Genomic DNA, 25295 nt, shown 5'->3' with positions numbered 1-25295 from the left:
GTCATGCTTCTTGATATGCAGTGGTACCTCGGGTTACATATGCTTCAGGTTACGCACTCCACTAACCCAAAAATAGTGCTTCAGGTTAAGAACTTTGCTTCAGGATAAGAACAGAAATCGGGCTCCGGCAGCGTGGCGGCAGCAGGAGGCCCCATTAGCTAAAGTGGTGCTTCAGGTTAAGAACAGTTTCAGGTTAAGTATGGACCTCCGGAATGAATTAAGTACTTAACCTGAGGTACCACTGTATTGTAAAAAGGTAAAGGGACCCCTGACCATTAGGTCCAGTCGTGGCCGACTCTGGGGTTGTGGCGAACCAGAGCAGCGCACGGAAATGCCGTTTACCTTCCCGCAGGAGTGGTACCTATTTATCTACTTGCACTTGACGTGCTTTCGAACTGCTAGGTTGGCAGGAGCAGGGACCGAGCAACGGGAGCTCACCCCGTCACAGGGATTCGAACCGCCGACCTTTTGATCGGCAAGCCCTAGGCTCTGTGGTTTAACCCACAGCGCCACCCGCGTCCCCTGATATATTGTAATTTAGTGTAAAAGGAGTTTTTGTTATTAAAACCTAGCAAAAGTTATTTTGCATTTCTGGAATGTGTGGTCTCCCCAGCACGCCTTCTGCAGCGCAACTAATCTGTAAAATAGCCAACAAGAAAACCCTCAGGGTCTTTCTCAACTATGTCCTTGTATGAGTCTGTGCTTCTAATCTTGCCTCCCTTTTCTCCCCCCGAAAAGAGAAGGCAGCAGCAATGAAACAAACCCAGTGAAGTTTTAAAGCAAACTTTATTGTGGAAAGAGAAAGAGGCGTGGAATAATCTCCTTCACGGCGGAGCCTCCAGATCAGAGAGGCGTCCTCGATGGGGCCTTTGTGAGGGAGAAGGAGAGAACAGGCGCGAGGCTGAGCTCCCAGGTCTCCGGCCTGCACAGACACCACAATTGCCCTTGATTCTGCCCCCCCCCTCAGATCACTTGCCCCTGGGCATCTTGTCGGGATAGCCCTGGAAGAAATCGTTGCACATCATGGCCACGCAGGCCAGGAAGACGGCGTACTCTTGGAAGTCCACCTCGTTGTCCTTGTTGTTGTCTAAGTTGCTCATGATCCTCTGGAAATTCGTCTCGTCCTTCTTTTTCTGCGGGAGGGAGGTTGGATTTCATTGGTGGGGGAGGTTTAAAAAGAGATCTGGGGTTGCCACGACGCGGCCAGGAAGGAACGGCGGCTGTCCGACGCTGCTGCATTGTGCGAGAGCTTTTGTCTCACCAGCTTCGCAGAGGAAACCGGCTGTTTATTGCTGAATCAGAATGAATGCCGATTTGCAGAAAACCCAATTGACATTCATTCCGATTCAGCAGTAAACATTGGGGGGTAGTTCCCTGTTGCCCCAGCCACTCTGGGCTTCTTCTAGCCCCAGAGACTAGGATCCAGAGAAGGACTAACCTTTTTGCATGTACATGTTTTTAATTATTGAGGTACCGTATTTTTCTCTCTATAAGACGCACTTTCCCCCTCCTAAAAAGTAAGGGGAAATGTGTGTGCGTCTTATGGAGCGAATGCAGGCGGGAGGCTCTGCTCAGCGCTCCCTTTAAAGAGCCCCGTGGAGCATGTGTGAGGCTCTTGGGGGCTTTACCCCCAGGAGGGAGAAGGGCTGCCCTTCTCCCTCCTCAGGAAAAAGCCACACTCCACACACTCTTTAAAGGGAGTGCGGCTCTTGGGGGAGCCTTCCTCCCACTGCCTGGAAGAGGCTTCACGCGGCTATCCCAGAAGCCAGGACAGCAAGAGGCTATCACAGAAGCCAGATCCCTCTTGCTGTTCTGGTTTATGGGATTCAGAATACAGTGGTACCTCGCAAGACGAATGCCTCGTAAGACGAAAAACTCGCAAGACGAAAGAGTTTTTCGTTTTTTGAGTTGCTTCGCAAGACGATTTTCCCTATGGGCTTGCTTCGCAAGACGAAAACGTCTTGCGAGTTTGTTTCCTTTTTCTTAAAACCGTTAATACCCAGGGAATCCGCGCTTCGCAAGACAAAAAAATCGCAAGACGAAACAACTTGCAGAACGAATTAATTTCGTCTTGCGAGGCACCACTGTATTTTTTTCTTGTTTTCCTCCTCCAAAAACTAGGTGCGTCTTATGGTCTGGTGCGTCTTATAGAATGAAAAATACGGTAAGTAGTGCCATCTGCTGCCTTGGTAAAGGGTTGCTGAAAGGCACACCTTTCAATTACGTCTGTCTCTCTGCCTTGCTTATGCGCCCTGCTTCCCCGTTGGGCTTTTGTATAGCCTCCACATGGATGGAGGACGATGGAGGACACTCATAGCCATCAGACTGCTCCAATGGCCTGGAGCGCAAGGCACACCCGTCTGCCAGTTTGGTCTTGCCCAGGGACGGGGAGTCTGTGGCCTTCCAGACTCCAACTCACGTCAGCCCCAGCCAGAATGGTCAGGGATGAAGGGAGGTGGATCCCTGGCCATATCTGGAGGGCTGCAGGGTCCCGCACCCCTTTCCCGGACACATGTCCCAACCAATCAGGGATCACCCATTAAATGCACACGCAGAGGTATGAAGCAGGAATGGGGAGCCTGTGGCCCTCCAGATGTGGTTGGACTTCAGCTCCCATCAGCCTCAGCAGGCACTGGCTGATGGTCAGGGATGCTGGGAGTTGTGGTCCAACAGCAACTGGAGAGCCCACAGCTCTGCATTAGAAGACGCAATTGGGATAGATGTCGGAAAGGCAATTGCCAGTCTAGTTCAGGGATAGGGAGTCTGTGGGCCCACTAGATGTTGCTGTATTCATGATCCATGTGACGGTCACCTCCAGGCTTGATTACTGTAATTCGCTCTACGCGGGGCTGCCCTTGAAGCTGTCCCAGAAACTCCAGCGGGTGCAGAATGCTGCAGCGAGGCTCCTCACGGGGTCTCTGCCATGGGAGCATATTCACCCAGTGCTTTTCCAGCTGCACTGGCTCCCGGTGGAGTACAGGGTCAGATTTAAGGTGCTGCTTTTGACCTTTAAAGCCCTTCACGGCCTAGGACCCTCGTACCTATGGGACCGCCTCTCCCGGTATACCCCATGGAGGACCTTAAGGTCCATAAATAGCAACACCCTAAGGAAGTTAGATTAGCCTCAACCAGAGCCAGGGCCTTTTCAACACTGGCTCCGGCCTGGTGGAACGCTCTGCCTCATGAGACCAGGGCCCTGCAGGATCTGATTTCTTTCCGCAGGGCCTGTAGGACAGAGTTGTTCCACCTGGCCTTTGGCTTGGAGCTGATTTGATTCCCTCCCCCTCTTTCTTTTTCCTTTCTCCTCCTGTGATGAGGCTGCATTTTAATATTTTAATGTTGTATTTTAATTGTTGTATTTTAATCTTGTTTTTAAGTTGTATTCATTCAACTTGTTTTTATTATTGCTTGTTAGCTGCCCTGAGCCCGGCCTTGGCTGGGGAGGGTATTATTATTAATAATAATAATAATAATAATAATAATAATAATAATAATTCCAGCTCCCATCAGCCCCATCACCCATCAGTCAGAGATGATGAGAGTTGTAGTTCATCTGGAGGACCACAAGTTCCCCACCCTTGTCCTAGGCACACATCCCAACCAATCAGGGATTACCCAGAGATTCGAGTCCTCATGGTTTAGAATAAAGGGCAGCATGTCTCCAGAGTTTCAGGAAAGGATTCTGTTGCAGCCCCACCTGGAGATGGCAGGGATTGAACCTTCTGCACACAAAGCAGATGTTCTACCACTGAGCTGCCACCCTTCCCTGAAAAATAATGTAAGTTTCTAGTCCTCATGGCCCAGTAGCTATCCAGGATTTCAGGAAGGTATTCTTCTGCAGCCTTCCCTGGAGTTGCAGGGGACCTTCTTGCGAAGGAGATGTTCTCCCACATCGAGGTCCCCTCCTTTGACTTACCCCGAGGAACCCAGGCAGCTCCTTCAAGAGCAGCTCCTTCAGCTCTGCTTTGTTCAGCTTGAACTTGTCTCCTTCCTTGCCGGAGTAGTTGTGGAAAGTTGTGACCATCACCTCCAGGGCCTTCTCCAGGGGACTCGCCATTTTCGGATGCTCTCGGAACCTGGCAGTGGCAGAAGAGCGGGTTGGGAATGAGAAAGCCGGTCAGGTCGTGGATGGCGGTGGCACTTGCCCATTGAGACTGGCTGGGCAGAAAACAGGGAAGCCAATGGGAGGCGGAGCCAGAGCCCAGGAGAGGCGGAGCCAACTAATTCCGCCATTGTCCCCATCCTGCTCCTCCTCCTCCCTTCTGCACCAGATATTTAAATCACTGTGATACCACTTTAAACACTCATGGCTTGCCCCAAAGAATTCTGGGAGCTGTTATGGGTGCTGAGCATTGTTAGGTGACCCACCCCGCCTCCCTCCCAGAACTTCAATTCCCAGAGTGGTTTGACAAGCAATCCCTTTTGCTTCCCAGGGAACTCTGGGAATTGTAGTTCTGAGCCCCAAATGGTTGGAATTTGTATTGCAACATAATTTATATATTGGAGGAGATTCTTGAGAGTCCCATGGACTGCAAGAAGATCAAACCTATCCATTCTGACGGAAATCAGCGCTGAGTGCTCACTGGAAGGACAGATCCTGAAGCTGAGGCTCCAAGACTTTGGCCACCTCATGAGAAGAGAAGACTCCCTGGGAAAGATCCTGATGTTGGGAAAGATGGAGGGCACAAGGAGAAGGGGACGACAGAGGATGAGATGGTGGGACAGTGTTCTCGAAGCTACCAGCATGAGTTTGACCAAACTGCGGGAGGCAGTGGAAGACAGGAGTGCCTGGAGTGCTCTGGTCCATGGTGTCACAAAGAGTCGGACACGACTAAATGACTAAACAACATCAACAACATGGGAGTCATGTAGACATATCTAAGGGTCAATATACTCATTTGAAGCATGGTGCAAGCGCTGTCAGTTGCATTATAGTCTATCCTTCGTTGACAAGTCAATGCAAAGCAGCTAAGAAAGTTTTGGCTAAGACAATTGGGGATTCTCGTAAGAATCCACCAGAGGATCCATGCAGATTTTGATCAAGCGTACAGTAGTTTGGGATACAAGAGTCTGCTCAACAAGAAACTGAACATACAAAAGCCCAGTGGCAGGAGCTGGGACTTCTTCTAATGGAAAAGAGAGGATAGAGACAAATTCTGGGAACTGGTGGCCTAGGGTTCAAATTAAGTGAGATCAGGCGGTGGGAGAAATTTCAAATTGCCAACATCGACTGCAGATGTCTGCTATAGATCCAAGAGCTATGAAGCAATACAGCAATGAGAGTCAGAGTATGTTTAAATGGTTGTACGATTGATGCCTTTAAAGCATCACGAGGAATGAATCAAGGCTGCATTCTGGCTCCCGCTCTTTTAACGTCTATATTAACGATTTGGTGCCATATTTAGCCAACGCAAACTTCCCCGCTGCAGTAATTAGGGACAGAAAGATCTCAATAGTGATGTACGCAGATGATTTAGTGCTCCTCTCTCTTTACCGATTGGGCGTCAAAAAATCTCTTGGAGGTGTTCAGCACATACTGTAAGCAGGAAAGCCTATCCATAAATTAAGACCAACAGTATGATTTTTGGCAAACATAGTCCTAGGTATAAATGCTGCCTAGAAAGGGACACAGGTAGCACTGTGGTCTAAACCACTGAGCCTCTTTGGCTTCCTGATCAGAAGGTTGGTGGTTCGAATCCCCACGATGGAGTGAGCTCCTGTTGTACTGCCCCAGCTCCTGCCAACTTAGCAGTTTGAAAGCATACCAGTGCAAGTAGATAAATAGGTACTGCTGTGGTGGGAAGGTAAACAGCATTTCCATGCGCTCTAGTTTCTGTCATGGTGTCCCATTGTGCCAGAAGCGATTTAGTCATGCTGGCCACATGACCCGGAAAGCTGTCTGTGGACAAACACCGGCTCCCTCGGCCTGAAAGTGAGATGAGCGCCACAACCCCAGAGTCGCCTTTGACTGGACTTAACCGTCCAGGGGTCCTTGACCTTTTCCTTTTTTACCTTTGCTGCTTAGATCAGCAAGCTAGAGGACAAATGCGCTCATTTAGAAACCTGGGTGTACTCTTTAACGAAACCCTCTTTTGGAAGTGTCATATGGAGACAGTGAAAATCAAAGCAGAGAAAACCATAGGGGCATTGATGAAGTTCTGTTGCAACAGCGCAGGGCAGGTGATTGAACCTGCCCTAAAGATATTTGGTAGCAAAGTTCTTACTTGAGTGCTCTATGTTGTTGAAATCTGGAGCTCTGATTTGAACGCTTATTAAAATTCTGTAAATGCTGCAGAATGCATATTTTTGCAAGCTATAGTGTGGTGTGGTGGTTGAGAGTGGTAGTCTCACAATCTGGGGAACCGGGTTCGCGTCCCCGCTCCTCCACATGCAGGTCTTTCAGCCCCACTCACCTTACAGAGTGTTTGTTGTGGGGGAGGAAGGGAAAGGAGAATGTTAGCCGCTTTGAGACTCCTTTGGGTAGTGATAAAGTGGGGTATCAAATCCAAACACTTCTTCTGCCATCAGGAATATTAGCAGTTCTTCTTAGTAAAGAATCCATGTGACCAACATTCAAGGCAAGAGCAGACTGCACTCAATTAAACTACCTTTTAAAAACAGCTCCTATACCTACTGAGCATTTTCCTGTGATATGGAATTGGGTGATAACCAGCTCTGGAAAGCAGCTTGTCAAGATGATTTAGACTATTATTATTTCCCAGAACTGAGCTCTACTTCGATGAGGAGTAAGTATAGACCAAAGGATTGCCTTTTCTGGATAGAATCCAGAAGGAACCGACCACAACCAGCTTTCCCCTTGGTATCTGCTCTCCAGAAAAGAGCTAATTATCTGACCACACTCTTGCCAGACAAGAAATGCTTTGGCTGAGTTGCATTTCCAAGTGATGCCCACTGCAGTCTTGGATGGTCACTAGCCAGTGTGGTGTAGTGGTTAAGAGCAGTGGACTCGTAATCTGGTGAACCGGGTTCGATTCCCCGCTCCTCCACATGCAGCTGCTGGGTTACCTTGGACTAGTCACACTTCTCTGAAGTCTCTCAGCCCCACTCACCTCACAGAGTGTTTGTTGTGGGGGAGGAAGGGAAAGGAGAATGTTAGCCGCTTTGAGACTTCTTCAGGTAGTGATAAAGCGGGATATTAAATCCAAACTCTTCTTCAACAAGATCCATCAATCAAACAGACTTTGTATTTTTGGTTCGCCTCAGGTGGATGACATGGATGACATCACTCATTATCTGTTAGCCTGTCCCTTGTATAGAGAGACCCAAGAGTTCGCTTTCTGAAATCTTTGCACATACAAGCAAGCAGTCCCACCCTGACAGAAATGGTTTGGTTTCTTTTGAGTGACAATAAGACATACAGAGTGGCCCTTTATGCACTAGCTGGGGGGCGGGAAAAATCAGGAAAAAGGAGTCAAAGAAAATCACTATAAATTGTTGTGGTGATTTGGAGGTTTAATCTGGAGTCAAGCTGGATTTCAGTCTGTCGGTGTCTCTGGTAACCTTTCTCTCTTACATCATGGAGGTTGGCAAATTGGATTTTAAAAAGGCAAGGTAATATTAGAACAGCAGCTGTCAGAGATGCAGAAGGGAAACTGTGTTTTAACGCTGAGGAAAGTCTTTTTTATATTATGGATTTTTACGCGACGGGTGTACGTTCTGTATTATTTTATCAACGCTATTGTTTAATGCAAGCCTTTGTCTAGAACAATAAACTTATGAGGTGGATGACATCACTTTATTTTTATTTTTCATCGCCTCCAGACTGAGGTTTGCCGGAGGAAGACCACACCCGGCTTTAGTCAACCACAGAATCTGGAGATGGCAGAAAAAGGAAAGAGGAAACTCTGAGTCATGATGAAAGAATCGGTAGTAGAATTTGGTGGCAAAGTTAGAGGAGGCTTGAGTAAAACAGATGGGAGGGGGAAACTCCACAAAGGGTACTTATTTGGGTGGAGGTGATACGCCTGTCCCCTAAACTTATGGTTCTTCCTCTTGATCCCAGTCAGTCACTGGTTTTGGAGGGCAGGGGGCGAGGAAAGCACATCATGTGCATGTTCTGGCACACCTTTCAGAGTTAAGTGTCAAGAGGCCAGTCCTCATGACTAGAGGGTTCTACCTGGAGGGAGGGGCCGTTTTCGGGATGAGAAAATCAGCCCATTTCAGTTTCCCTCAGTTCCTTATTTTTCCAACTTTACGTTCAGCACTCCACATTTCCACATCAGCTTTCTGCCTTGATCCCCAGTTAAAAACCATTTAAAAAAAAATTTTAAGAATTGACGCCTGAGCTTGCTTCCCCCTCATGAAAATTCGTCAGCAACTTAGTGCAAAATTTCCCCCAACAGACACATCATTGGAGGTCGTTTTGCCTAATATAATGCATTCTATTTTCATGGATTAACACATTTTAAGGCACACATTCCCCTAATCTATGCCTTTTTTGGGGGGGGGTGTACACATTACTTGGCTGGAGAACTGCCTAGCAAAATTCAAAGAAGTGCGAATTTCCAAAGGTTTGTGCTATTTTGGAGAGAGTGGGTTATATAGGTTTGTTTGCCTTTAAATACAAACTGAGCTGAATCCGCCCCCCCTCACTACTTAGCTGATCGTGATCCACAAGGAGAAAAGTCTCTTCGTGATCAGCTGAATGCGCAGTATGAGATAGGGCAGGACAGACACACACAGGATTGCGCTGAAAATTGCACACACAAACCCCTGAGGTCCCATCTGTACGGAGCATTTGAAGCATCCTTCTTTATTTAAGTAGCCCCTCTACACCACAAAAATCTTGGGAAACGTCATTTGTTAGGGTTGCTGAAAGTAGTTAGGTGACAGCTCCACCCCAATTCTCCACACAGAGCCCCAATTTCCACAGTCAATCCACCTCTCTTCCTGTGAAACTGGCAATTGCAGCTCTGGGAGGGGAATATTTGCTGTCACACCCATACTCCTCATTTGAAATGAAAGGCTAGGATCAACTATCAGGTTCTGAAAGAATCAGTGCCACACCCTTTAGCCACTGGGAAACTGAGCATGCACAGAATGCTATTCTTGGTAGGAAAGTCCTGTTATACAGTCGTAATTTGACTCCCAAACGTCTTGGGAGTCGAACGTTCTGGCTCCCAAACGATAAAAAACTGGAAGTGAGTGTTCCAGTTTTGGAACGTTCTTTTGGAAGCCGAACGTCCGATGGGGCTTCTGAGGATTCCGATTGGCTACAGGAGTTTCCTGCAGCCAACCAGAAGCCGCGCTTTGGTTTACGAATGTTTCGGAGGTCGAACAGACTTCCGGAATGGATTCCGTTCCACTTCCGAGATACGACTTTATAGATAGATGAATAGACAGACAGATAGATAGATAGACCTAGATAGATAGATAGATAGATAGACAGACCTAGGCAGCCACACCCTTTATTCACTGAGCATGTGCAGAGTGCTGTTTGGGGATGGGGAGAGAAAGCCGTGCCTGCTATAAAAACAAACCCACGGCCATTAGATGCTGGGAACCTGAGTGCATGCAGAGTTTGGCCTTTTCTGTTTGCTGAATAACAGCCCTTTGCAAGCATATTGGATTGCGTAGGAATCAGAGGCGTCGTGTAGAGTCGCTGTTCTGCTCTGTTGCTACCTGAGTTAAGACTGGCTGAAGGGAGTGGAGAGACACGACGCCCATTTCCTCAGCGACTGCTAGCAGATTGCCGTGCATGTCACGCACTGGAGAAACAAATCGCACCTCTGCAAAATAGGTCCGCTTTGGATGAAAACAGTTGTTCTTACACCTATCGAATACCGGTGTAACACTGAAGAACATCTGGGGACTTGAAGCTCCTTTCCAGGGCTGGTAGCTTTAAGATCTGGGCAAGATTTCTCGTGTGTGGGCGAGATCCCACATCAAGACTCATGCTCCGAAATGGACATATTGAAATCAATGGACTTACGTAACGTTGAGTTGCAGCCGGTGTCACTCCTCCTCACAGCAGACCCACAGAAATTAATCAGCATGGGGTTGTATCCAACCACATTCTGCTCAGGGCCATTGCAATGAAGAAATCTAAGTTCGTGTCGATTAACTTCAGTGGGTCTACTCTGAGTAAGGCTACCATTGACTACAGCTCAACGGCGAATTGTGGTCCCTTAACTTCACCGCGTCTGCTCTAAGTAGAACCTAGTTGGTTAACCACCCTAAAAAACCCACTGATTCCTGTGGGTCTACTCTGAGCAGGGCATATTTGGCTACTCCTCCCAAGCCACAAGGAAGTTCTGCACTTCTGAAACTGCCTCTGGACTCTGGTCAGGCTGAAACTGATGGCCTCAGGAAGACAGCATCATCCTTGTTCTATTTAATTTAATTTAATTTTTTTAGAAAAACAGACTAGGCATGTAAAAATAACAAACAAGACTTACCACAGCAACCAAACACCGAAGCGATCGAGGAGGCTACAGGGCAGGATATGAGGGCTTGTGACAACTCGAGCCATATTTAAAGCCTCGGCAAATCTGGCCTTTTATTTCGGTTGCGAAAAGTGAACACCCACCGGGTTCAGAAAGAGACCAATGAGGATCTCCCCAGGGTGTGTTTTTTGGGGGGGAGGCTGGTGAGGATGCGAAGGCCTTTGTGACTGCTGCCTCGCCCCTCTTTTGCACTCATCCCCGCAGCCCTCTCTCCAAATTCCCAGACCGATTCTTTCCATCTGTCTGGCAAAGAACGGTCTTCGAATGCCAGGTTTGGAAAGGCCAGCAGAGAAGTTCCAGAAAACAGAAGCGGGAGGGAAAGCAAGGCTGGCAAGTCAGAAGAAGGGAAAAGAATAAGCAATGGGAAATGATGACAAATGCATCTTTAATGCACCAGGTCCGCTGGTAAAATTATTTTTATTCTTGGTAGTTGCGCCTGTCCTGTGGAACGCCCTCCCATCAGATGTCAAGGAAATAAACATCTATCTGTCTTTTAGAAAACATCTGAAGGCAGGGAAGGTTTTGTTTTAATGTTTGAGGTTATGCTTTTTAATACAGTGGTACGTCGGGTTACATACGCTTCAGGTTACAGACTCCGCTAACCCAGAAATAGTGCTTCAGGTTAAGAACTTTGTTTCAGGGTGAGAACAGAAATCGTGCAGCGGCGGCACAGCAGCAGCGGAAGGCCCCATTAGCTAAAGTGGTGCCTCAGGTTAAGAACAGTTTCAGGTTAAGTACGGATCTCCGGAACGAATTAAGTACTTAACCTGAGGTACCACTGTATTTTGCTGGAAGCTGCCCAGAGTGACTGGGGTAACGAGTCTGATATAAAAATAATAAAATAATAAAACAAAACAAAATTGTTATTGTTGTTATTGTTATTATTATTATATAAATGTCTAAGACTGATAAGTCTGAAAGTATCTAGTAGCCTCTCCTGACACATTCAACTTCCACTCTCACAGCTCGGTTTTCGGAGACAGTTCAAGACAGCAATCACCCATGATCCTTGGTATATAAAGTGGTACCTTGGTTTATGAACAGCCCTGTTAATGAACTATTCGGTTTACGAACTCTGCAAAACCGGAATTGGTGTTCTGGTTTGCGAACTTTACCTCAGTCTAAGAATGGAAGCCGAACGGTGGAAGGGCACCGGCGGTGGGAGGCTTCATTAGGGAAAGCGCACCTCAGTTTAAGAACGGTTTCAGTTTAAGAATGGACTTCCAGGACGGATTAAGTTCGTAAACCAAGGTACCACTATATAACATTTCTATGACATTTTACAGTTCTAACTTTGAGGCCCTTTCCCTCAGAGGTATGAGATGCTAAGGATTTGTAGCTCCACTGTGTTGCTGTTACTTTTTGTTTCATCCTTTCAGAAGCCATTTTTTCTTGTTATATTTCCCCATTTTTTTGAGGCTCAAAACTGCTTTCTCGACTTAAGTAACAAAATGAAATAAAGACACAGTTGATGAGAAAGAAGACTTGTCGCGAGATTTCTGAGATGAACACAGGGACTTCCTGGCACGGTTTTTCCAACTGGGGTGAGGAACCTGCTTTGCAACCCTGGGTGAGTTGGGGCGCCATCTTGGTTTTCATAGCAGTCGGGGCTGGACCGGAGGGCTGTCCCGGAAGAAGTCGTGGAAGAAGGTGCAGGCCGCCGCGATGAAGCGGATGTACTCTTCAAAGTCCACTTGGTTGTCCTTGTTTGTATCCAGCAATGCCATCAACTCTTCGAAAGCACCGTCTTTTATTTGAAGCTAGGAAAGGAAAAGAAATGGAATGGTTGAGAATGGAGAGAAATGATCGGGGACTGAAGGTCCCTTTCAGAATTATCAGCCTAATCATCACCATCAGTGAATGAGGGATCATTAAAGAATTATTATTATTATTATTATTATTATTATTATTATTATTATTATTATATCCCCCCTAAAGGTAAAGGTAAAGGGACCCCTGAACATTAGGTCCAGTCGTGGATGACTCTGGGGTTGCGGCGCTCATCTCGCTTTACTGGCCGAGGGAGCGGGCATACAGCTTCCAGGTCATGTGGCCAGCATGACTAAGCCGCTTCTGGCGAATCAGAGCAGCGCACAGAAACATCGTTTACCTTCCCACCGGAGTGGTACCTATTTATCTACTTGCACTTTGACGTGCTTTCGAACTGCTAGGTTGGCAGGAGCAGGGACCAAGCAACGGGAACTCACCCCGTCATGGGGATTCGAACCACTGACCTTCCGATCAGCAAGTCCTAGGCTCTGTAGTTTAACCCACAGTGCCACCCAGCGGGAAGGTAAACGGCATTTCCGTGCGCTGCTCTGGTTCGCCAGAAGCGGCTTAGTCATGCTGGCCACATGCCCTGGAAGCTGTACGCTGGCTCCCTCGGCCAATAAAGTGAGATGAGCGCCGCAACCCCAGAGTTGGCCACGACTGGACCTAATGGTCAGGGGTCCCTTTACCTTTACCTTTACAATAACAACAACAAGATGATCATAGAATCATAGAATTGTAGACTTGGAAGCAACCATGAGGTCTATCCAACCGCCCTGTAATGCAGAGTGACTGGGGCAAACCAGCCAGATGGGCAGGGTATAATTATAATTATTCTTAACCTTACACGACCCTGAAATTAAGAACCTCATGTTCTTATAATGAGTTGGGGGGGAGTTTTAAATGACTTTTTCTAAAAACCCTGAAGCTTTTCTTTTAGGAATTCTAGGTGCTGAAATCCCAAGGGAGCAGAAAAGATTATTTATGTAAGCAACCATGGCTTTGCGGATGTTATTGGCCCAGAGATGGAAAGAAGATAAACTCTTTACCAGAGAAGAATGGCAGCTCAAGTTGATGGATTATGCCAAATTGGCAAAAATGACCAGAAGAATCAGAAATCAGGAACACCAGAATTTTAATAAAGGATGGGGGGGAGGGGAATTATAATTTATCTTGAAAACCATTGTAAACAGTTTAAAATCTTAGTAGGACTGGAATAACACTTGTAGTTTAATGGTGAATTTTGGACGTAACAGAGATGTAAAAAATTTGGATTATCATAAAAGAGAAAGGAGGAAATGATTAACCATAGAACCCACTAAGGGGAGGGGGAAAGTCCAAGAGATTCCTTGGAATTTTGTTTTTATGCTGTATGTTCGGTATGTGACTGTAAAACTGATTTGTAAAACCAAATAAACGAATCTTAAAATCACACACCACATCTTCTTATCAACTGAGCTATCCTGTGTGATGATGTAATGATAATTTTGATGCTGCTGCTGCTGCTGCTGCTAATAATAATAATAATAATAATAATAATAAACTATTTATATACCACCTATCAACTAAGTCCCCTTTGCAGGGCTAATTTGGAAATCTACAAAACTGTCCCAGGCACCTCAAAATACACATTTCACAGAAAAAATACTGGTGGCATTCAGAATTCCCTTCCAAACAGGCAGACTTCTGATGAATTTTCATAAGGATTTTCTCACACACACAAACATACAGCTGCAAAAATGTGGAGAATGGATCAGAACAAATTCCATCTGCATCCCATAATGCTCAGGAGACCGAGAATGGGGATGGAAGGAGACCTACGGTTTTCAGGCTGGGAAGCTCGTTTTCCAAGAGGTCCTTCAGTTCCCCTTTGCTGAGTGTGTGTCTGTCGCCTTCCTTCCGGCAGTAGCGCTGGAAGGTGCAAACCAGCCCTCCGAGGGCCTGCTCCAGCGTCTGATACTGCTCCATCGCCGGTTCCGTTGGCCAACAGCCCTGCAAGGCGAAGAGACGGCTGGATGAAGGGGCTTGCCACTTTTATGCATTGATTAAGGACAAAACGTTTGCATCACTTCTCAAACGACGTTTCCCAAAGCCATGTAGAAATAAAAAATGTAAACAAAGGTAGGTCAGCAGTGCGTTGAATAGGCAGTCCCTGATTGGTTGGGACATGTGTCCAGGACAGGGCTGGGGATGATGGGAGTTGGAGTCCAGCAACTTCTGGAAGGCCACAGATTCTCTGCTAGGGATCTACCACAGGAATGGGGTACCAAATTTCCTTTTTGGCAACCTTTGGCATGCCAGAGGTGGGTGGAGCCATAAGCGAAAGAAAGTGAGCAGAATAACATCAACCTACCCATATTATCCCCCTCCACCCAGGCAAGTAAGAGGATACCTTCTAGCCAGTTGAAGACACTGACGGAGGATGAAATTAATGGACTATGCGGAACTTGACAAACTAACGGGAAGGATCCAAAACCGGCGGGACCAGAAATTTACCGAAGACTGGAGTAAATTTACGGATTATTTGAAAAGTATTTGTGATGAACAGACGACGTTTGTAGGTTTGCAAGAAGTTCTGTGAGGAATAATATTAGAAATATTGTAAAAATGGAGAAGGAGAGACAATACGTTAAGAGATGTAAAGGCATAATTAAGTTAGGAAATGCATAAGAAGTGATTAAGACGGAGGATTATCAGAGCTGCTGATGGAAGAATGTATTTGTGATAAATTGTATGGTATGTTTTATAATTTTGTATGTTAAAAACCAATAAAAATTTTTATATATATAAAAAAAGAAAACACGGATGGAAGAAGAGTTTGGATTTGATATCCCGCTTTATCACTACCCGAAGGAGTCTCAAAGCGGCTAACATTCTCCTTTCCCTTCCTCCCCCACAACAAACACTCTGTGAGGTGAGTGGGGCTGAGAGACTTCAGAGAAGTGTGACTGGCTCAAGGTCACCCAGCAGCTGCATGTGGAGGAGCGGAGGAGCGAACCCGGTTCCCCAGATAACGAGTCCACCGCTCTTAACCACTACACCACACTGGCTCTCCGGTTTTTATTTCTACATGGCTTTGGGAAGGTGGGAAGGTGTGTGTCATAGACAGAACGGGCATGGCCTGTTAAACCTAAGGACCGGATGGAGAGGCCTGGAGGACTGTGATCATCCCCAGACCTGAAGTCCACCATCTATGTGATTCTCCCTTCTTGCGATTCCCAGCATATTGCCTCCAGCAGAGAAAGCAGAACATAACCATCAGGGTTAGTAGCCTCTGAGAGCCTTGTGAGCTTCCATCATTTAGTCTTATCCCCCTTTAAAGCCATCTAGGCTGGTGGCCATCACAGCAACGTCCACCATTTGCAGGCTACACAAGGAGAGCGGTGCTAGGATCACACCAATGGCCCATCTAGTCCAGCATCCTGTTGCATGGCGAGTTCCCGCCCCCCCCAGTGGAAATAAAGACACATAACACAGCTATTTAAGGTTAATGGGCTAAATATGGCCACAACTTTATTGGTTACAGGTGATGAGCGGTATTGGCTTAGGCATTGGTCCTAACTGACTATCCGACTTCAGCCCATCCGCTTGAAGTCCGGAAGGGTTAACCACCAGTAGGGGGAGTCCTGCTGATGCACATCAACTAGGAACTCCCCTGGGGTCACCGCCCGGGGGTGTGCCTTAGGCCCTCACCTCCCTAGGCTTCGGACAGCACTACCCCCCGGAATCCTTTAACGGACTACCCTTCAATATGTGGGGCAGGTGATGGCACTACCTCCCCTCTTCCATCTATAGAACAATACCAATGCCTAACCGCCAATACCAAGGAAGTTGTGACGATTTGCTACGAGGTAGGCGAAAAACCAAGTGGCTGGTGCCAATTTCCCAAGTGGAAAAAATTCCTACCAGGCCCCTTAATGGCGACCAACCAAGGTCCATAGCAAGGTCAAAGACGAAAACCTTAAAGGGCGGGAGGGTGGGAAACCAGAGCAGCTGGAGGCCGCAAAAGAGGGAGCTCCCCCAGCCGCACCAATGTTAAATAGGGCAGGCCACGCCCCCCCGAGCCAGCAGATTGGCTGTCCAGGGAATGATGCAGCCGGGGATTCCCTCAATAGTGCGAAGGCTGAGAGCGTGTGGTGGGGGCATGAAGCCCACAACACCACCTCCTTTTAAGGAGGAAGTGGCTTTCTCACAGTGGCCACCCAAAGGGAAGCCCCAAAGTGGGACTTGAGCAAAACAGCAGCTCTTCCGGTCCTGTGGTTTTCAGCCACTGGTGTTCAGAAGCTGAGAACCTCAACATTGGAGGTAGACCATAGCCATCAGAGGTGGATAGACCTTTGGGTTGTTGAGTGAATCCTTGAAGATTTCTTCTTCCAGAGACTGTCTCTCCTCCCCTCTGGCTGAGCCACATTAGACATAGCAAGACATGACACCGACATGTAACAAAAGCATCAGCAACTCTCTCCCCTCCACACACAAAAACAGGTAGCAACATAATACCCACCGAGATCTCCCAAGTCTCAAGTTCTGTGGTGCAGGAGGAAGGCTGAGCTTCAAGTCTCCCAACCTGTCCAGAATTGCCTTCTGCTGCTCCTATCAATGCCGCCAAGCCCTCCTGCGCCCAGACAGGCAGGCCTTGGGAACAGAGGTGACCCACCCATCAGTTGCATCACACCACCTGATCCTGATCCACACCCTTCCTTGCTTCAGGAGAAGATATACTGCTTTTGTCTGGCACCCTCAAAGCCCCAAGCTCATTTCTCAAATTGCTATTCCACCCAGCACCGCGTTTTCTCAAAATGGTTTTCTGCCCAGGAGGTACCGGGTACATTTCCCTGCCTGCAGTTTCAAATTCCTTTGTCATTTTCAGTCTGTTTCTGCCCATCTGCACCATACATTTAAAGCAGCATCGTACGCCAATAATAATAATAATAATAATAATAATAATAATAATAATAATAATACATTTTTATTTATACCCCGCCCTTCCCGGCCAGAGCCGGGCTCAGGGCGGCTAACACCAGTATAATTACAATAAAAACATAAGTGGGGGTGTGTGTTAAAGTAAAGGGACCCCTGACCATTAGGTCCAGTCGTGGACGACTCTGGGGTTGCGGCGCTCATCTCGCTTTATTGGCCGAGGGAGCCGGCGTACAGCTTCCGGGTCATGTGGCCAGCATGACTAAGCCGCTTCTGGCGAACCAGAGCAGTGCACGGAAACGGCGTTTACCTTCCCGCCGGAGCCGTACCTGTTTATCTATTTGCACTTTGACGTGCTTTCGAACTGCTAGGTTGACAGGAGCAGGGACCGAGCAACGGGAGCTCATCCCGTCATGGGGATTCGAACCGCTGACCTTCTGATTGGCAAGCCCTAGGCTCTGTAGTTTAACCCACAGCGCCAACCGCGTCCCAGTGGGGGGGGGGGGGAGAGACAAATTTAAAATACAGGTTAAAATACAATTTTAATAGTAGCCCATAGATCAAAATCATAAGGGGAGGGAAACATAAGGGTCAGACTGAATCCAAACCAAAGGCCAGGTGGAACAGCTCTGCCTTGCAGGCCCTGCAGAAAGATGTCAGGTCCCGCAGGGTTCTAGTCTCTTGTGATAGAGCGTTCCACCAAGTCGGGGCCAGTACTGAAAAGGCCCTGACCCTAGTTGAGACCAATCTAACCACCTTGTGACTTGGTATCTCCAAAGTGTTGTCATTTGTGGACCTTAAGGTCCTCTGCGGGGCATACCAGGAGAGGCGGTCCTGTAGGTACGTGGGTCCTAGGATGCACAGTGACACCTTTGCCCCAAGGAATCCTGGGGGCTGCAGTTGGTTAAGGATACTGGAAGTTGTTTGGAGGTCCTTATTCCCTTCACTGAGCTACCATTCCCAGAGCGGTTTCAGGAGGGGAAGAGGGGTGTCTCCTAACAACTCACAGCACCTTATTTAAACTACAGCTCCCAGAATCCTTTGGGGGAGCCGCGACTACTTAAAGTGGCATCGTAGTGCTTTGGAAATCTGGCATGAATGTGGCCCAAGACTAAAGAGGAGGAAGTATGGTGGGGGCTGGTTGAGGGCAGACTGTGGGCAGCGGGGCAATGCCCCGCTTTCCCTAATCGGTGAGTCTCCGCTGGACTGAGCAGGCTCACTATGACAATCACCTGGTCAGCAGCCATGGTACAGGTGTTTTGAAGTCCACCTGTATCAGAAAAGCCTGGGCAATGCGACCGGGCTATCACTTCTTCTGACTGAATGTGTGTTTTCACTGGGGTGAATTCTGAAAGTGCTTCTGTTTTAAACTCAGAGGGGTTTTTGTGCAGGTGTGTGGAGTCTTTTAATTATGGAATTGCTTTTTAAAAAAATGTAAATTCTTATTGGGCTACGTATGTATGAAGAGTGGTACATAGGTACTTTAAACAAGATCCCTTGATGGTACAGTCTTCTTCTTCTTCTTCTTCTTCTTCTTCTTCTTCTTCTTCTTCTTCTTCGATCACTCGTAGCCGAGTAAGATTGTCTTCCATGAACACGGTTTTAACAGTGTGTCTGTAGGTGACTGTGGAGGCCAATTCTGGATCCACACGTCCTTCCACAGTGGGGACATAGGTTTCCGGGTGGGAGTCGATCATGGTGTAGGTTTGCCAAGTGTGTCTTCCTCTTTGCACGTTTCTCCCTTGTGTCCTGAGTTCGAGTGTCTTCAAGCAGTACAGTCATATACCAGTATATATGTCTACGCAGATGTAAGCCCCATTGAACTTGGTAGGATTTACTGCCAGGTAAATTTGTAAGATCTTAAGAAGCAGGATTTGAAAAATTACTGATGAAAGAAGAATGGCAGATGAAATTGATGGACTATGCAGAATTAGATAAATTAACAGAAAGGATTTGAAACCTGCGGGACCAGAGATTTACAGAAGATTGGAAGAAGTATATGAATTATTTGAAGAGCAATTGTAATCAACAAATTACGCTAGTAGGACTGCAAGAAGTTTTGTAAGGAGGACTATTTGAAATATTGCAAGAAAGACTATGAGGAGAATTATTAGTGAATGATAATTAGGAGTAATAGAGAAATTAAGAAATGCAGAATAAGTGATAAAGAATGGAAAATCATCAGAGGTGTTGACGGAAGTCTAAAATATTGTATAAGAAGTTATGTTATATGATTGTTGGAAATGATATGTTAAAAAAACCAATAAAAATGTATAAAAAGAAGGAGGAGGAGGAGGAGGAGGAGGAGGAGGATTTGAGCACACAGCAACCTCCCCTGCTGCGGTTTCCAGCAACTGGTACTGTATTTGGAAACATTTACTGCCTGCCACATGGGAGAGAGAGAGCACAGGCTCCATTGTGGGCTAGTAGCCATTGACAACCTTCTCCTCCGTGAATTTGTTTGATCTTCTTTTAAAGCCATTGAAGCTGATGGCCACCACTGCTTAGAATCATAGAATCCTAGAGTTGGAAGAGACCTCAAGGGCCATCGAGTCCAACCCCCTGCCAAGCAGGAAACACCATCGGAGCACTCCTGACATATGGTTGTCAAGCCTCTGCTTAAAGACCTCCAAAGAAGGAGACTCCACCACAATCCTTGGCAGCAAATTCCACTGTCGAACAGCTCTTACTGTCAGGAAGTTCTTCCTAATGTTTAGGTGGAATCTTCTTTCTTGTAGTTTGGATCCATTGCTCCGTGTCCGCTTCTCTGGAGCAGCAGAAAACAACCTTTCTCCCTCCTCTATGTGACATCCTTTTATATATTTGAACATGGCTATCATATCACCCCTTAACCTCCTCCTCTCCAGGCTAAACATGCCCAGCTCCATTAGCTGTTCCTCATAAGGCATCGTTTCCAGGCCTTTAACCATTTTGATTGCCCTCCTCTGGACACGTTCCAGTTTGTCAGTGTCCTTCTTGAACTGTGGTGCCCAGAACTGGATGCAGTACTCCAGGTGAGGTCTGACCAGAGCAGAATACAGTGGCACTATTACTTCCCTTGATCTAGATGCTATACTCCTATTGATGCAGCCCAGAATTGCATTGGCTTTTTTAGCTGCCGCGTCACACTGTTGGCTCATGTCAAGTTTGTGGTCAACCAAGACTCCTAGATCCTTTTCACATGTACTGCTCTCAAGCCAGTGGCAGTGAGTTCCATAGTCAAGTGGCAGTGAGTTCTCAAGCCAGTGGCAGTGAGTTCCTTATCTTGTGGCAGTGAGTTCCATAGTCCAACTATGTGATGTGCACACGCACAAAGAGCCCAAGCCTACATTGGATTGTCTACTCAAAAGTAAGCCCCATTGACTTCAGTAGGACCCACTACCAGGGAAGTGTGTGTACAGGATTGTGCTCTAAATAATCTCACAGGAGGCCTGTTAAGATCAGGCATGTTTCCCTCTCCGCCAACCAAGCATGAATGAGATCAGAATAGGGGGGGAAACAAAACACCTCCCCTCTTTTGCCCTTAAACAAAGCAGCAAGAACACTCTGTCTTAAAAATAGTGTCCGGTGTGCATATAACGTGTCATTTTTGGACGAAGATAAATTATATGCTTCTCTTCTCTCTCTCTCTCTCTCTCTCTGGCTTCTGCTCATGAACTTTTCTGTCAATTACAACATGTCAGAGTTATAAATGCAGCAGAATTATGCCCACCTGAGTGCAATGCAGTTTTATATGAGAAATGTGTAAAAATCTAAAGCTAATTTGTTTTTAAGTGCCCTGGAAAAGTGAATTGGCTCCTCCCGAGAGATTTTGTGTGCTGCTGTGGAACCAGGAAGTAGGCTGGTGGTTGTATAAGAAGAGAAAGCAGGAAGGAGAGTCAACAGTTTTGTTTTGGGGAAAACTATGGAAAAATTGAGCAAGGGCTTTTCTTCTTTTTTAAAAAAAATGGGAACTAACTCAGTGGTTCTGCTCTGTGGGTGTCATTCTTTTTTTTTAATGGAATAAAGTTTGTTGGTGGGTTATGTTTTTGTTTTTAAAGAAACATGCAAGTTCTATCCAAGACAAACACAGTTCCCAATTCTTCATGGGCAGAGAGGCTGCCTTTCATGGGAGCCCTGTGTTACAAAGTGACATTTTTATTTGGAAATATGGGGTGTCTAACCTATGGAGGGAGGGGGGTGGGATTCCACAGTTTTATATTCTGCACCGAGAAATGTCAGATCTTTCTGCACACAGAGAGGTGATGGAACAGAAGAAGAGACCAGTGAGAGGCAGGTCTGGGTGGATTTTCTCAGGGCGTGAGACTGAGGAAGAGGGAAGCTGTCCCAGATGAGAGCTGGGAGAATTCAATTCTCTGAATGTGGATTGAAAATTAAGATATCATGGAGGGGTATCTATCTATCTATCATCTATCTATCATCTATCTATCTATCATCTATCTATATCTATCTATCTATCATCTATCTATCTATCTATCATCTATCTATCTATCTATCTATCTATCTATCTATCTATACATCATCTATCTATCTATCATCTATCTCTATCTATCTATCTATCTATCTATCTATCTATCTATCTATCTATCTATCTATCATCTATCTATCATCTATCTATCATCTATCTATCTATCTATCTATCTATCTATCTATCTATCTATCTATCTATCTATCATCTATCATCTATCTATCTATCATCTATCTATCTAATCTATCTAATCTATCTAATCTATCTATCATCTATCTATCTATCATCTATCTATCTATCTATCTATCTATCTATCTATCTATCTATCTATCTATCTATCATCATTATCTATCTATCTATATCTATCATCATTATCATCATCTATCTCTTTGTCTGTCTATCTATCTATCATCTATCTATCATCATTATCTATCTATCTATATCTATCATCATTTTCATCATCTATCTCTTTGTCTGTCTATCTATCTATCATCTATCTATCTATCTATCTATCTATCTATCTATCTATCATCTATCATCTATCTATCTATCATCTATCTATCTAATCTATCTAATCTATCTAATCTATCTATCATCTATCTATCTATCATCTATCTATCTATCTATCTATCTATCTATCTATCTATCTATCTATCTATCATCATTATCTATCTATCTATATCTATCATCATTATCATCATCTATCTCTTTGTCTGTCTATCTATCTATCATCTATCTATCATCATTATCTATCTATCTATATCTATCATCATTTTCATCATCTATCTCTTTGTCTGTCTATCTATCTATCATCTATCTATCTATCTATCTATCTATCTATCATCTATCTATCTATCTATCTATCTATCTATCTATCTATCTATATCTATCTATCTATCATCATCATCTATCTATCTATATCTATCATCTATCTATCTATCTATCTATCATCTATCTGTCTATATCTATATCTATCTATCTATCTATCTATCTATCTATCTATCTATCATCTATCTATCTATCTATCTATCTATCATCTATCTATCTATCATCATCTATCTATCATCTATCTATCTATCTATCTATCTATCTATCTATCTATCTATCTATCTATCTATCTATCTATCATCATCTATCTATCATCTATCTATCTATCAATCATCTATCTATCTATCTATCTATCTATCTATCTATCTATCTATCTATCATCTATCTGTCTATATCTATATCTATCTATCATCTATCTATCTATCTATCTATCTATCTATCTATCTATCTATCTATATCATCTATCTGTCTATATCTATATCTATATCTATCTATCATCCATCTATCTATCTATCTATCTATCTATCTATCTATCTATCTATCTATCTCTCTCTCTCTCTCTCTCTCTCTCTCTCTCTCTCTCTCTCTCTCTATCTATCTATCTATCTATCATCTATCTATCTATCTATCTATCTATCTATCTATCTATCTATCTCTATCTATCATCTATCTACCTACCTATCTATATCTATCTATCTATCATCTCTATCTATCTCTATTTATCATCTATCTATCTCTTTGAGCTTTATTATATTATTTTTCCCTCCCCCCCATTTTTCTTCTCCCCTCACCTTCTCTTTCCTCCTTTCCTCCTTTCTACCTCTTCTTTTTTTCTGCATTATTTATTATTATTATTTTAGACTAGTTGAATCTCCCTCCCCCCTTTTATTCTGCACCCCCCTTTTCTCTCTCTCTCTTTATTCCTCTTCTTTTTTCTGTAATTTTTATTATTATCTTAAACTAGTTGCGTTTTTATTGCATCCTATGTTGAAAACTCTTAATAACCCCGAAGTGGCGTCAGTTGCCTTCCACAATTAACCTTCCTTGATGACAAGGAGCAGGGAGGGTACCTATTATACCCTCTCTGATAATTCACGTTTAGGAACTTGCTTTCGTACCTGGTCACGCCATTGATTCCATCTGGCTTAGGGCTGTCAGCTCTGACTGGCAGCCTCCCTCCAGGGTTTCAGGCAGGGAGAGTTTCCCAGGTCTGCCTGGAGATGATGGGAATTGAAGCCAGTACATTCTGTGTGCAAAGAATGAGATTCACTCCTGAGCCCTGGGCCTTTCCCCTAAAGAACAGAGAAGTTATTGCCGTCTTCATAATAAACAGCTGCTTTTGGAAATTAGCTAGCTGCTTTCTACTGAGTCAGACCATTGGTCTGGGCTAGGGATGTCAACACCGACCGGCAGCCACCCTCCAGGGCTTCAGCCAGGGAGTCTCTCACACTCCTATCTGGAGATGTCGGGTTTCGAACCTGGAGCCCTCTGCATGCAAAGCAAAGGCAATGATCTACAGTCCTTCCTCCTGTAAGAAACAGGGCTGCTTGTTTTACCCTCCCAATTTTCAGAGATGAAAACAGGAAGACCCCTGGGCAACCTGCTTTTTCTCTGCCAAAACCTGTTCCCTCTTGTGGCTTCTGAGGAAGAGTGGTATAAATAAGTCGGTCACGAGGTTCCTTTGAAAAAACAAGCAAAAACCCCTTTCAGGATGTTTCGTTGCACAATGCATGTGGTTGCGCTTGGTGCCACTGAAACCCACTTTGAAAGTGTTTTTGTTTCTGTTTTTAAATACAGATAAGCAGCTAAGCAGGGTGGAGACATTCAACATCTGATTTCTACCTGCTCTTTTATCACAGCTGCATGAAACGAGGGGATGTGCAGGGACCTGCAACCAAATGTTGCAGCGTGGTGAAGTTGCTTCTGTGTCAGATTCCAGCGGTTTCGTTCTGTCCTTTCCTCCACATTTCCCACTCTCCTAGGAGCGGCAGGTGAGAGCTGAGTGCAGGATGGGGACAAGGAGAGGAAAATGCTCTAATAATGAAATATGGAGACCTGGAAACCAGTTATTCCCTAGGTCTGAATTCCCACACACAGCTTAAAATGGGTGCAGAAGCTCAGGCTTGAGGGCCAAACGTGGACCTCTAAACATCTCTACCTGGCCCTCAGGACTCTCTTCAGGCAACCCCCCCTCCAAAGGCACATCCCATCACCACCCCCGCTTCACACCCTCCTTGAATGTTTCTGTCTGGCTGGGATGTATGTCTGAACTCTGATCTCGCCTCTTGTATGCCTGGGAGGAGGATAGGGAGAAAAAGGGCTGTAGAAAATAGCTCTGCCCCTCTTGCTTGTGGCCCCGCCCACCACTGGCATGTGGCCCTTGGATATTTGCCCATAAATTAAGCTCATATATATATAATAAATGTTCATAAATGTACCAAGCAAACATGTATATAAATATATAAGCCACATGTCTGAAGCAGCACAGGAAAGCCATTTTGGCTCCCCAACTGACCAAATGTTTTCTCTGCAAGATCAAAGGAAAATGGAAAAGCCACTTCATTGTCTTTTCATTCACAAAACCTGTCTTAAGGGTATATCTGTGTATGAATAGGGTGAGCCTGTGACCTGGCTCAGGAACTAAGTATTTGTCACTACAAAAAACCGGCCAGGCTAACCAGGCAATCCAGTCAAGTGACAATTAAACAGGTAACCTGGCAGACAGGAGATAAACAACGACAGGAGGTAAACAACGCACTCAGATTTCTGCTGTAGACCGCCCTTTCTGTGATGTAGGTGTGATGTTTCTGGGGGGTGGTCTTGGACTCCAAGGCGGGCAATTT

General features: G+C 45.5%; 2 protein-coding genes and 1 long non-coding RNA gene across 3 annotated transcripts in view; 1 reads left to right on the top strand and 2 right to left on the bottom strand.

The window, feature by feature from the left end:
• Positions 1–767: 767 nt before the first annotated feature.
• LOC309358677 (protein S100-A4-like) lies at positions 768–10576 on the bottom strand. Its single transcript, XM_081892062.1, has 3 exons — positions 10419–10576; positions 3917–4076; positions 768–1133 (listed from the first exon to the last, which is right to left on the bottom strand). The coding sequence occupies exons 1-3, from the start codon at positions 10490–10492 to the stop codon at positions 969–971; spliced, it is 399 nt and encodes a 132-aa protein (XP_081748188.1). The 5' UTR covers positions 10493–10576; the 3' UTR covers positions 768–968.
• Positions 10577–10850: 274 nt separating this feature from the next.
• LOC309358691 (protein S100-A3-like) lies at positions 10851–16911 on the bottom strand. The gene is made up of 3 exons (XM_081892080.1): positions 16741–16911; positions 14058–14228; positions 10851–12226 (listed from the first exon to the last, which is right to left on the bottom strand). The coding sequence occupies exons 2-3, from the start codon at positions 14202–14204 to the stop codon at positions 12062–12064; spliced, it is 312 nt and encodes a 103-aa protein (XP_081748206.1). The 5' UTR covers positions 14205–14228; positions 16741–16911; the 3' UTR covers positions 10851–12061.
• LOC309358826 overlaps positions 12587–25295 on the top strand; it is a 46225-nt gene continuing 33516 nt past the window's right edge. Inside the window, exon 1 of the long non-coding RNA XR_014163646.1 lies at positions 12587–12759. This is a non-coding gene — a long non-coding RNA (uncharacterized lncRNA). The remainder of the gene's footprint in view (positions 12760–25295) is intronic.

Source organism: Podarcis melisellensis, assembly GCF_964234715.1.
Source record: "Podarcis melisellensis genome assembly, chromosome: 16".
Classification (NCBI taxonomy): Eukaryota; Metazoa; Chordata; class Lepidosauria; order Squamata; family Lacertidae; genus Podarcis; species Podarcis melisellensis.
This window is presented reverse-complemented; position numbering and strand designations above follow the sequence as displayed.

What these genes read in the sequence shown, in the direction of transcription:
- LOC309358677 (XM_081892062.1), bottom strand. Translation starts at nt 10,492, where the DNA reads ATGGCTCGAGTTGTCACAAGCCCTCATATCCTGCCCTGTAGCCTCCTC. An exon ending in TTCGGTGTTTGGTTGCTGTG is followed by an intron (nt 4,077 to 10,418) that starts GTAAGTCTTGTT and finishes TGCCACTGCCAG; the next exon opens with GTTCCGAGAGCATCCGAAAA. An exon ending in AGCTGCCTGGGTTCCTCGGG is followed by an intron (nt 1,134 to 3,916) that starts GTAAGTCAAAGG and finishes TCCCTCCCGCAG; the next exon opens with AAAAAGAAGGACGAGACGAA.
- LOC309358691 (XM_081892080.1), bottom strand. Translation starts at nt 14,204, where the DNA reads ATGGAGCAGTATCAGACGCTGGAGCAGGCCCTCGGAGGGCTGGTTTGC. An exon ending in AGCTTCCCAGCCTGAAAACC is followed by an intron (nt 12,227 to 14,057) that starts GTAGGTCTCCTT and finishes TTCCTTTCCTAG; the next exon opens with CTTCAAATAAAAGACGGTGC.